The sequence below is a fragment of the Oncorhynchus mykiss genome, chromosome 18 (assembly GCF_057628025.1).
Source record: "Oncorhynchus mykiss isolate SJ-2025 chromosome 18, ASM5762802v1, whole genome shotgun sequence".
Classification (NCBI taxonomy): domain Eukaryota; kingdom Metazoa; phylum Chordata; class Actinopteri; order Salmoniformes; family Salmonidae; genus Oncorhynchus; species Oncorhynchus mykiss.
Window position 1 is genome coordinate 48,511,724 of NC_143039.1, and position 11,973 is coordinate 48,523,696.

The window sequence follows — 11,973 nt, forward strand, 5'->3', positions numbered from 1 at the left end:
TTGGTCCCATGTTTCGTGAGCTGAAATACAATATCCCAGAAATTTTCCATATGCACAAAAAGCCTATTTATCTGAAATGTTGTGCACAAATTTGTTTATAACCCTGTTTGTGTGCATTTCTCCTTTGCCAATATAACCCATCCACCTGACAAGTGTGGCATATCAAGAAGCTGATTAAACAGCGTGGTCATTACATAGGTGCACCTTGTGCTGGGTACAATAAAAGGGCACTCTAAAATGTGCAGTTTTGTCACACAGCATAATGCCACAGATGTCTCAAGTTTTGAGGGAGCATGCAATTGGCATGCAGACTGCAGGATTGTCCATCAGAGCTGTTGCCAGAGAATTGAATGTTAATTACTGTACCATAAGCCGCCTCCAATGTCATTTTTGAGAATTTGTCAGTACATCGGCCTCATAACAGCTGACCATGTAACCACGCCATCTCAGGACCTCCACATCCGTCTTCTTCACCTGCGGGATCGTCTGAGACCAGCCACCCGGACAGCTGATGAAACTGAGGAGTATTTCTGTCTGTAATAAAGCCCTTTTGTGGGGGAAAACTCATTCTGATTGGCCTGGGAGGGCATGAAATCCATAGATTAGGGCCTAATGATTTTTTTTTCAATTGACTGATTTCCGTATATGAACTGTAACTCAGTAAAATCGTTGAAATTGTTGTGTTTATATTTTTATTCAGTAGAAATGATTGCTTTTTTGCGCCATATGTAGTTCTCTGTAGTAAAACTGCATCCACCCGGGGGCGCTAATTTGTGTTTCTGGGTTCGCCATACCCACTCATTAGAACGGAAGAAGAAGACAACACGGATGTAGAACTGGGAGAGCGAGTTTCTTTTTTAACATTCCTTCCTCGTAGACGAATTGTAGACTACATAGGTGAATAAAACCTGAGAGGAACAGGCTCTTTTGACAATAATAATACCACAAGTCTACTAACAATGTCTAAATTACAGTCTTTGAATTCGTTTCTTTCTGAGTGTTTGACTGCGGCGACGGTGGAGATTTTGGGGGCAGTTGAGAAAGTCGTAACTGAGTACCAGGATGAGATCTCACGATCTAAAGAGGAGAATGATCGTCTACGGAGACAACTTGGGATTACACCGGGTATAAAACTATGTACAATAGGTTTGTGTGTAGATCCCATTTACTCACTTAATATACTGTTTAGGCTATCAGCGATTATCATTTCATTATCTTTTTAGTTTATCTTTCACCATGCATGATTATTTTGTTGATTTTGCAAAAATAATGTGTACTCAGGCATGTCTGCGCCTATCATTTCTTCCATCCAGACACCCAGCAGCTCTCTCTCCCTGTCTCTGAAGAGGAGTTTCCCCCTGAGCAAAAACACTGTGAGCAGGAGTGGTGCCCTAGTCTGGGACAAGAGGGACCAGGGCACATACTGATTAAAGAGGAACTGAGGACCAGCCAGGAGGAAGAGCAGTTTCAAGGGCCAGAGGGTAATACCATAGAGTTTATATTTAGTTCTCCCTGTGTGAAAAGTGAATGGGATCAGGAAGCCATCAGCCACTGCTCAGCTGTAATTAGTGACCAAGTAAACAGTCCACCATTGGATCCCGAACCAACATTGGGGGCATACTGTTCTAAACTCAGTACCATGTCTAAAAAATCTCACTGCTGCTGTGACTGCGGCAAAGTATTTGCTCTAAAAGCTGACCTTCAGAGGCATGTGACTCTCGCCAGGGAAAGACCCGTTGAATGCCCCTACAACTCCACCAGTAAACTGAAGGCCCATGTCCCACTCTGTCACGGTGGGAACCCCTGCCTTGTTTGTGGCAAGACCTTTAAAAACAGAGCACATCTATCCCAGCACATGAGGATTCATACACGGGAGAGGCCATTTAGCTGTGGTGACTGTGGGAAATGCTTCTATAGCGAGGGGCTGCTGAATGTGCATATACAGAGTCATAAAGGAGAGAAAGCATTTAGCTGTGGATACTGCGGGAAAAGCTTCTATCAGAAGGGGAACCTAACCCAACATGTACGTACTCACACAGGAGAGAGACCATTTAGCTGTGGTAGCTGCGGAAAGAAATTCAGTCGAAAAACACATCTGAACAGGCATATACTGACTCACACAGGTAAAAAACAGCATGGCTGTTCTGTGTGCGGTAGAAGATTCACTGGGAATGCTTACCTGCTGAAACATGTGGATAAAGTCCACAAATGACAAAAACAGAACCAAAACAGAATGGCGAAAGACAGTGAGGACACGGACATCTCACGTCAGAAGATGGGACTAAAAATGCAGGATGTGGACAAAACTCGAAAGGAAAGCAACACCACACTGGATCATTCATGCTGTTGGTTCCAAATTAATATATATAGACTCTTTAAACATTAGCCTGTTAACAATTAGATTGTTTTGGAACGTCTGAGCCACGGTGAAGAGAAAATGATCAGACTGATGTTAATACAGAAATAACAAAAAAAAATGATAACAAATGTGCCTGGGGTGATCAATGGTGCTGTTTTTTGAGGATTTCAGCTTTAACCCAACATCAGCTTTAATCCCAAATCTGTTCATATACACCCCCAGGAAAATGACACCTTTAAAATAAACATTTATAATAATCTGACAAGCGAGCACTTAGATATGATAATTCATAGAATGTTTGGGATGTACAGTACTGCTTTTGTGAAAATTCTATAGCAATATAGAGTGGGAAAGCGGCTGATATTTAATAGACACTGCAGTATATAAAACATCTGTCTAGGACCAGAGTTTACGCAGACCGGTGCGCCATAGCCAATCAGAGCTATAGTAAGCCTATATGCAAATATGTCTTTTGCCACACGGGCCTGCCATCCTTAACTTTGAACTGGACTGTGTTTACATGTAATAGCAACAGTGTGACTTTAGATCATTAGAACGTATTCGCCTCAAAATACACCTGAATGGATTTCTGCAAACATGTAAATAGTCCTCTTCCATTTGGGAACTTCACAGTCCTATTGATAAAACAACCATGAAAAGGTAGGCTGTCTCTCCCTCAGTTGCCGATGCACATCAACAACAACAAAATCAACATCTAATGCTATTGTTAGCGAGATAAGCTAAAATCTAACGAGGACACCTTAGATAAACCCTCTCAAACCTGTTAAGCTAGTTGGCCATCAAAATTCCACTGAAACGATGGGGAATAGTAGCCTGCTCGTCCTTCTGCAGCTTGCCTGCCAATGCCCGCTTGTTCCAAACCGGGTTTTGACATCTGAATGGGAATTTGCCCGTCTGCCCGCCCATTTGATCGACGCCAAAGACATCATTTGGTTGACAACTAGGAGATATGCTAACTGTGGATAAGTTCAGCTCAGCTAGCTAGCAAAGCAATTTCAAATGTTTTGAATAACACCTGCATCTCTAGCTGTAGCCACTGAAAAACTATGAGGGGGAAAAAGTCAGTCACTCACCCACTCCTCCAATGACAAGACATCCTCCCAGCAGCTAGCTGGTTAACGTTAGCCTCTGTTTTTAGCTTGCTAAATAAATAGCTAGCTACATAAATGCACTGAACAAAAATATAAATGCAACATGCAACAATTTCAAAGATTTTACTGAGTTACAGTTCATATAAGGAAATCAGTCAACTGAAATAAATATATTAGGTCCTAATCTATGGATTTCACGACTGGGAATACTAATATGCGTCCGTTGTTTACAGATACCGTTAAAAAAACAAGTAGGGGTTTGGATCAGAAAACCAGTCAGTATCTGGTGTGACCACCATTTGCCTCATGCAGCGTGACACCTCTCAGCATTGAGTTGATCATGCAGTTGATTGTGGCCTTTTGAAATGTTGTCCCACTCCTCTTCAATGGCAGTGCGAAGTTTCTGGATATTGGCAGGAACTGGAACACACTGTTGTGCACATCGATCCAGAGCATCCCAAACGTGATCAATGGGTGACATGTGTGCTGAGTATGCAGGCCATGGAAGAACTGGGAGGTTTTCATCTTCCAGGAATTGTGTACAGATCCTTGCGACATGGGGCCGTGCATTATCATGGTAAAACATGAGATGATGGCGGCCTTGGGCCTCAGGATCTTGTCACGGTATCTCTGCATTAAAATTGCCATCGATAAAATTGGATTTGTTGTCCGTAGCTAATGCCTATCCCTGCCCATACCATAACTCCGCCACCATGGGGCACTCTGTTCACAATGTTGACATCAGCAAACCACTCACCAACACGACGCCATACACGCTGCTTGCCATCTGCCCGGTACAGTTGAAACCGGGATTCATCCGTGAAAAGCAAACTTCTCCAGCTTGCCAGTGGCCATCAAAGGTGAGAATCTGCCAACTGACGTTGGTTACGTCACCAAACTGCTGTCAGGTCCAGACTGGTGAGGACTACCAGCACACAGATGAGTTTCCCTGCAAACCCACAGTTTCCCCAGTTGTCCAGGTGGCTGCTCTCAGATGATCCCGCAGGTGAAGAAGCCGGATGTGGAGGTCCTTTGCTGGTGTGGTTACATGTGGTCTGTGGTTGTGAGGCGGTTGGACATAATGCCAAATTCTCTAAAACGACGGAGGAGACTTATGGTAGAGAAATTAACATTAAATTCTCTGGCAACAGCTCTGGTGGACATTCTTGAAGTCAGCATGCCAATTGCATGCTCCCTCAACTTGAGACATCTGTGTTATTGTGTTGTGGACTTTTATTGTCCCTAGCACAAGGTGCACCTGTGTAATGATCATGCTGTTTAATCAGCTTCTTGATACGCAACACCTGTCAGGTGGATGGATCATTTTTTGCGAAGGAGAAATGTTCGCTAACAGTGATGTAAACATTTGAGAAAAATAATATTTTTGTGCATATGGAACATTTAAAAAAAAAAATTCAGCTAATGAAAAATGGGACCCACACGTTACATGTTGCGTTTATATTTTTGTTCAGTATAGATACGCTAGCCCTAGGGTGTCAAACTGAATCGGCAACAGGGCCAAATTTCTTTATTTTGAAACTTTTTTTATTACAAAACAAATGTGCAACCGAGACCCAAATTGGCAATTTTTTAAAGAATAAATATGGCACTTTATAATGCCAATTTATTTACATAGGAGGCTGCTGTATATAGCATTTGAACATATTTAAATAAAATATGAAATTATATTTGTCCAGCCTTTGTTGTTATGCTTGTAGATGTGCATGATATGCTGTGACCCTATTTTAAAAAAATAATTTAAAAAAAAAGTATTTCACTCCAAATAACAAAAACGTAGCTATAGGTTTGTTGTAACATTTAAACTTAAATGCAACGTTGCTGTAGGGTACACTCAAAATGTAAGTCATTGTAGTTGAGTAGCCAGCCTAGGCCATTGCTTTAATGTTGCTGTAATAGGCCTACATCTTTCTCCTTTGTGTGGTGTTTTGTTGCAGGTTACATTTTTGTCAAGCTTTAAAAACCGAAGCCAGACTGCGACATTTTAGTAACCTTCCCTCAGCTGTGCGCTGTAAACGGGATACACGACAGCAGCACAATTGGAGTTGAATTCACCGGATGGGAGCAGTGATGCCAATTTAGCAATTTTGTTGCTAGATTTAGCAACTTTTCAGACTACCCTGGCAACTTTTTCAAACAGCACCTAGCAACAAATTCAGCTACCTTTAAAAATGTATTTTGAACTTTTAGCAACTTTTGAAAAGTGACTCAAACTCTAAAATGCATGCATTTCCCCTCTAAATGACACACAATTGCAACTCCTGGATAGTCTGTGGTGCAATGTGGTGTTGGTGGATGGAGCGAGACATGATGTCTCAGATGTGCTCAATTGGATTCAGGTCTGGGGAACGGGCGGGCCAGTCCATAGCATCAATGCCTTCCTCTTGCAGGAACTGCTGACACACTCCAGCCACATGAGGTCTAGCATTGTCTTGCATTAGGAGGAACCCAGGGCCAACCACACCAGCATATGGTCTCACAAGGGGTCTGAGGATCTCATCTCGGTACCTAATGGCAGTCAGGCTACCTCTGGAGAACACATGGAGGGCTGTGCGGCCCCCCAAAGAAATGCCACCCCAAACCATGACTGACCCACCTCCAAACCGGTCATGCTGGAGGATGTTGCAGGCAGCAGAACGTTCTCCATGGCGTCTCCAGACTGTCACGTCTGTCACATGTGCTCAGTGTGAACCTGCTTTCATCTGTGAAGAGCACAGGGTGCCAGTGGCGAATTTGCCAATCTTGGTGTTCTCTGGCAAATGTCAAACGTCCTGCACAGTGTTGGGCTGTAAGCACATCCCCCACCTGTGGACGTCGGGCCCTCATACCACCCTCATGGAGTCTGTTTCTGACCGTTTGAGCAGACACATGCACATTTGTGGCCTGCTGGAGGTCATTTTGCAGGGCTCTGGCAGTGCTCTTCCTGCTCCTCCTTGCACAAAGGCGGAGGTAGCGGTCCTGTAGCTGGGTTGTTGCCCTCCTACGGCCTCCTCCACATCTTCTGATGTACTGGCCTGTCTCCTGGTAGCGCTTCCATGCTCTGGACACTACGCTGACAGACACAGCAAACCTTCTTGCCACAGCTCGCATTGATGTCCCATCCTGGATGAGCTGCACTACCTGAGCCACTTGTGTGGGTTGTAGACTCCGTAGACTCTGTCAGCATTCAAAAGTGACCAAAACATCAGCTAGGAAGCATAGGAACTGAGAAGTGGTCTATGGTCACCACCTGCAGAACCACTCCTTTATTGGGGGTGTCTTGCTAATTGCCTATAATTTCCACTTGTTGTCTATTCCATTTGCACAACAGCATGTGAAATTTATTGTCAATCAGTGTTGCTTCCTAAGTGGACAGTTTGATTTCACAGAAGTGTGATTGACTTGGAGTTACATTGTGTTGTTTAAGTGTTCCCTTTATTTTTTTGAGCAGTGTAGTTGGTAACGAATGATTGATCTTGAACAGAACTTACAACATCAATCAACAAGTGTCAATCAAAATTGTACAGCCAGGAGTACAGAAAAGAGTGGGAGTCGACATGAACAAATGTCAAATCTTATTTTTTTGCAGAGATGGCCAGTCAATCTGAGTAACGTTATTGTGTATTCTACGTAATGATGCAGTTTTACGTTGTCACGCAATGACATCACAACGTCATTTAGCAACAAATCAACCTGCCTCTAGCAATTTACCTTGAAAATTATTTGGCAACACTGGATGGGAGCACATCAGGCTGTAATTTCATAGAGTAGATGACTGAACTGTTGACTAATTTATACTTGCTTGTGTGTTCTATTTGGCCCGCAGGCCTTGTTTGACACATGTGCGCTAGCCTATTAACCCCATTGTGACTGATTTGGGATTATTGCCCTTGCTAGTTTGATTGTATGGTCATTCCCAGCCTTAGTTACAGTTGTCCATTTTTGTTCAAAATATGGAGTAATTGAAACTGAAACAGTGCATCCCAAATGGGTGGAGGCAGTAAACAATCTACCAGGCAAGCTGTGATTTACAACCTGCTAGCAATAAAAAAAATTTAGACTACCAAGAAATGTAGTGGTGTATTATGTAAATCATGCATTGAACTGTATCCATCTATTCTGCCAACAATGCCTTATTGTAAGTCACGTCGTGGATTTGTCAAAAAGAAGCTAATTTTTAAACCTCCTTAATAAAGTTGGTTTTGAAGCATAAACTGAGATTTTTATATTTTTGACTGATATTATGATTGTCTGTTTGTTTCATATCTGCAACGTATTTAAAACCCTGTCACTTCCACTTTCAGTGGCAAAGGAATGTTGCCGTGTGTGGATACTAATGTTTAGCTATGCAGTGAAATAATTTAATCATTCAACGATGGTGCATACATTTTGTAAATGCTTTGGAGATAATTATGGTTTAAGAGTGATGACTTGACAGAAATAATAGGTTGTATATTATGATGAATATTATTATTCTGGTTGAAATACTGACTGCATTTATGTTATGGTTTGGATACTGGCTCTGAAGTTATGTGCTGGGGATAATTACATTTATGACATATTATGTTTATAATATACAATATGATATGAATATGATCATGTGAATTCCTTATTCAATTATTTGAAATATGCTAATACAAATGTTTATTTGTTTTAGCAGATACAGGTCATGTAGTGTATGTGGACACCTGCTCGTCGAACATCTCATTCCAAAATGATGGGCATTAATATGGAGTAGGTCCCCCCTTTGCTGCTATAACAGCCTTGACTCTTCTGGGAAGGCTTTCCACTAGATGCTGGAACATTGCTGCGGGGACTTGCTTCCATTCAGCCACGAGCATTGGTGAGGTTGGGCACTGATGTTAGGCGATTAGGCCTGGTTCGCAGTCGGCGTTCCAATTCATCCCAAAGGTGTTCAATGGGGTTGAGGTAAGGACTCTGTGCAGCCCATTCATTTCTGTATGAACCACACTTTTTGCATGGTGGCATTGTCATGCTGGAGCAGGAAAGGGCCTTCCCCAAACTGTTGCCACAAAGTTGGAAGCACAGACTCGTCTTGAATGTTATTGAATGCTGTAGATGGTGAAGCGTGATTCATCACTCCGGAGAACTTGTTTCCACTGCTCCAGAGTCCAATGGCGGCGAGCTTAACACCACTCCAGCCAACGCTTGGCATTGCGCATGGTGATCTTAGGCTTGTATGCGTCTGCTCGGCCATGGAAACCCATTTCATGAAGCTCCCTATGATCGGTATTGTCCTGACGTTGCTTCCTGAGGCCGTTTGGAACTCTGTACTGAGTGTTGCAACCAAGGACAGACTATTTTTACCTGCTTCAGTGCTCGGCAGTCTCGTTCTGTGAGCTTGTGTGGCCTACCACTTCACGGCTGACCCGTTATTGCTCCTAGACGTTCCCACTTCACAATAGCAGCAATTAGAGTTGACCGGAGCAGCTCTAGCAGGGCAGAAATTTGACGAACTGACTTGTTGGAAAAGTGGCATCTTATGACGATGCCACGTTGAAAGTCAATGAGCTCTTCAGTAAGGCCATTCTACTGCCAATGTTTTGTCTATGGAGATTGCATGGCTGTGTGCTCGATTTTAGCAATGGTTGTGGCTGAAATAGCCAAATCCACTAATTTGAAGGGGTATCCAGATACTTTTGCATATATCATTTATATCAATAAGGAAACAAGGCAACAGTAAATATGTCGTCCCCTACCAATGATGCAGCCGCCCCCACCCCCTTGGACCAATTGAGATTATGTGTGACTAATACATTTCAGTTAATTATCTACCCCCATTGTAGCCTTGTGCGAACCATCCTGATCTCACAAGCTTACATTCTGTATCGCTACACGTAACAGAATGTAAGCTCGCTAGATCAGGATTGTATCAAGATGGACCAGAGCCTGTCATTTCAAATAGGAACAAATGAGCCATAGTGGGCGGAAAAATCTAAGAGATGGGCAGAGCCAAGCACGAGCTAGCAAGATTCGATTGGCGCATTCTAGCAGGCACTTGCATATTTTCGTTGGGGAATGCCTACTCTGTGAAGTGCGCTTGTGCAATAACTCAATTTGCATTTGCACCTTTATAAACTTTTGCAAAGGGTAAAGTCTACAGAACTTAGTCCACTCTGTTCGTAACAGATGGTAGTTTTGGGAACAGATGCCTCACAAGTCCTCAACTGGCAGCTTCATTAAATAGTACCCACAAAACACCACTCTCAACAGTGAAGAGGTGACTCCGGGATGCTGGACTTCTAGGCAGAGAGAAATGAAAAAAAGCCTTATCGCAGACTGGCCAATAAATAGAAAAGATTAAGATGGGCAAAAGAACACAGACACTGGACAGAGGAACTGTGCCTAGAAGGCCAGCATCCCGGAGTCGCCTCTTTACTGTTGAGTTGAGACTGGTGTTTTGCGGGTACTATTTAATAAAGCTGCCAGTTGAGGACTTGTGAGGTGTCTGTTTCTTAAACTAGACACTAATGTACTTGTTTTCATGCTCAGTTGTGCACCGGGGCCTCCCATCCCTCTTTCTATTCTGGTTAGAGACAGTTTGCGCTGTTCTGTGAAGGGAGTAGTACACAGAGTTGTACGAGATCTTCAGTTTCTTGGCAGTTTCTCGCATGGAATAGCCTTCATTTCTCAGAACAAGAATAGACTGACGAGTTTCAGAAGAAAGGTCTTTGTTTCTGGCCATTTTGAGCCTGTAATCAAACCCACAAATGTTGATGCTACAGATACTCAACTAGTCTAAGAAGGCCAGTTTTTTGCTTCTTTAATAAGGACAACAGTGTTCAGCTGTGCTAACATAATTGCAAAAGGGTTTTCTAATGATCAAGTAACCTTTTAAAATTAGCTAACACAACGTGCCATTGCAACACAGGAGTGATGGTTGCTGATAATGGGCCTCTGTACGTCTATGTAGATATTCCATTAAAAAAATCGGCCGTTTCCAGCTACAATAATCATTTACAGTGTAGACATTAATGTTAATGTGCTTTTCTTTAAAAACAAGGACATTTCTAAGTGACCCCAAACTTTTGAAAGGTAGTGTATGTATGTAGGCAATGTCCTTGTCTATAACTGTTCCGTACTTTGTCATGTTTTTGTACGTTTTATGTGGACCCCAGGAATAATAGCTGCTGCATGTTCCGTAGCTAATGGAGATTCATAATAAACTAATCTTTCCGCCCCGGGAGATGTAAAACGAACGCTGCCAGCATACGATCTGTGACGTAGGTGGCGACAGAATTCGGTCTTTTGAATTTATACAGAAGTAGTTTTGACAGCTCAGGTTTGCTAGGACCTTGTTCACAATTATATCGAGATAGACCGATGCATACCATTGTTAACATTGCACTTGTGAATAATTGACCGTAGTATTAGCTATCCAACTCCATAAATGCGCACTTAATTCAACACAATGGTGATTATAGGTAGAATTTCGGACGCAGACAAATCAACAAACCAAAAGTCTTCACAACCGGACGCCGATTTTCAATCCCCGCAGAATTTACCGAGGAAGTCCGCACGCTTGACTAAGGTGAGTTGAACAATTCTAGTGTCCTCATTTGAAAACTATCAGTCACCTCAGCTCTTCGCAAAATCTGCAAATGTCAACCGATAAAAAAAGATATATAATTGTTGTACATTTCTAAACTTTGTCTTAACAAACTACTACTATTTTTTTTTAAATTTGAGTTCTGCTGTTCTCTTTCTCAGGGATATGTTGATGAGAAGGAACGGCATATTATCTCCTTGGAAGAGCTAAATGAACAAACACCAGAGAATGGGAGACCTGTCAGAAAGATAACAAGGCAAGTCAGAGTACGCACGAGTTAAATATTAGGGATGTATACTGAACGAAAATATAAACACATCATGTAAAGTGTTGGTCCCATGTTTCAAGAGCTGAAATAAAATATCTGACATTTTCCATATGTACAAAAAGCTTATTTCTCTCAAATTTGATGCTCAAATTTGTTGCGTCATACCCAAGACTCGAGGCTGTAATCGCTGCCAATGTGCTTTAAAAAGGTGAAGGGTCTGAAAAGTTATGTAAATGTGATATTCAAGTTTTATTTATATACATTTGCAAAAACAATTAACTTTATGGGGTATTGTGTGTAGATTGATGAGGAAAATGTCTTATTTAATCCATTTTAGAATAAGGCTGTAATTTAAGAAAATGTGGAAAAAGTCAATGGGGTCTGAAATACTTGCCTAATGCACTGCATAAACATTTTGGCATGTGGTAAGCTAATGTTTCTATCCCTAAGCCAGGTATAAAGTCAAGATGCATCGTTGTCTGCAGTCTTACAGTAGCCTGGGTACCAGTCTGTTTAGGTAACGTTCCACTCCCTGTAGGCCTACTCCATGTCATTGCTGGGGTGGAATGTTAGCTAAACAGACTGGTACCCAGGCTACTGTAAGACTGATTTTGATACCATCAAGTATTCTTCTTCTGACATTTTAAGGTAATTGTTTTTCAATGTT

General features: G+C 42.2%; 1 protein-coding gene across 2 annotated transcripts; it reads left to right on the forward strand.

The window, feature by feature from the left end:
* Positions 1-818: 818 nt before the first annotated feature.
* Positions 819-7,682, forward strand: LOC110496251 (uncharacterized). 2 transcript variants are annotated; one of them, XM_021572033.3, is made up of 2 exons: positions 819-1,146; positions 1,314-7,682. In XM_021572033.3, the coding sequence occupies exons 1-2, from the start codon at positions 960-962 to the stop codon at positions 2,210-2,212; spliced, it is 1,086 nt and encodes a 361-aa protein (XP_021427708.2). In that variant the 5' UTR covers positions 819-959; the 3' UTR covers positions 2,213-7,682. The 2 variants fall into 2 exon arrangements, with proteins under 2 accessions (XP_021427708.2, XP_021427709.2); XM_021572034.3 differs by having other exon boundaries at positions 819-1,125.
* Positions 7,683-11,973: the final 4,291 nt, after the last annotated feature.

Excerpts from the sequence above, each read along its gene's own strand:
- LOC110496251 (XM_021572033.3), top strand. The coding sequence starts at position 960 with ATGTCTAAATTACAGTCTTTGAATTCGTTTCTTTCTGAGTGTTTGACT. Across the intron at positions 1,147-1,313 it reads TATAAAACTATGTACAATAG|ACACCCAGCAGCTCTCTCTC; the intron begins GTTTGTGTGTAG and ends TCTTCCATCCAG.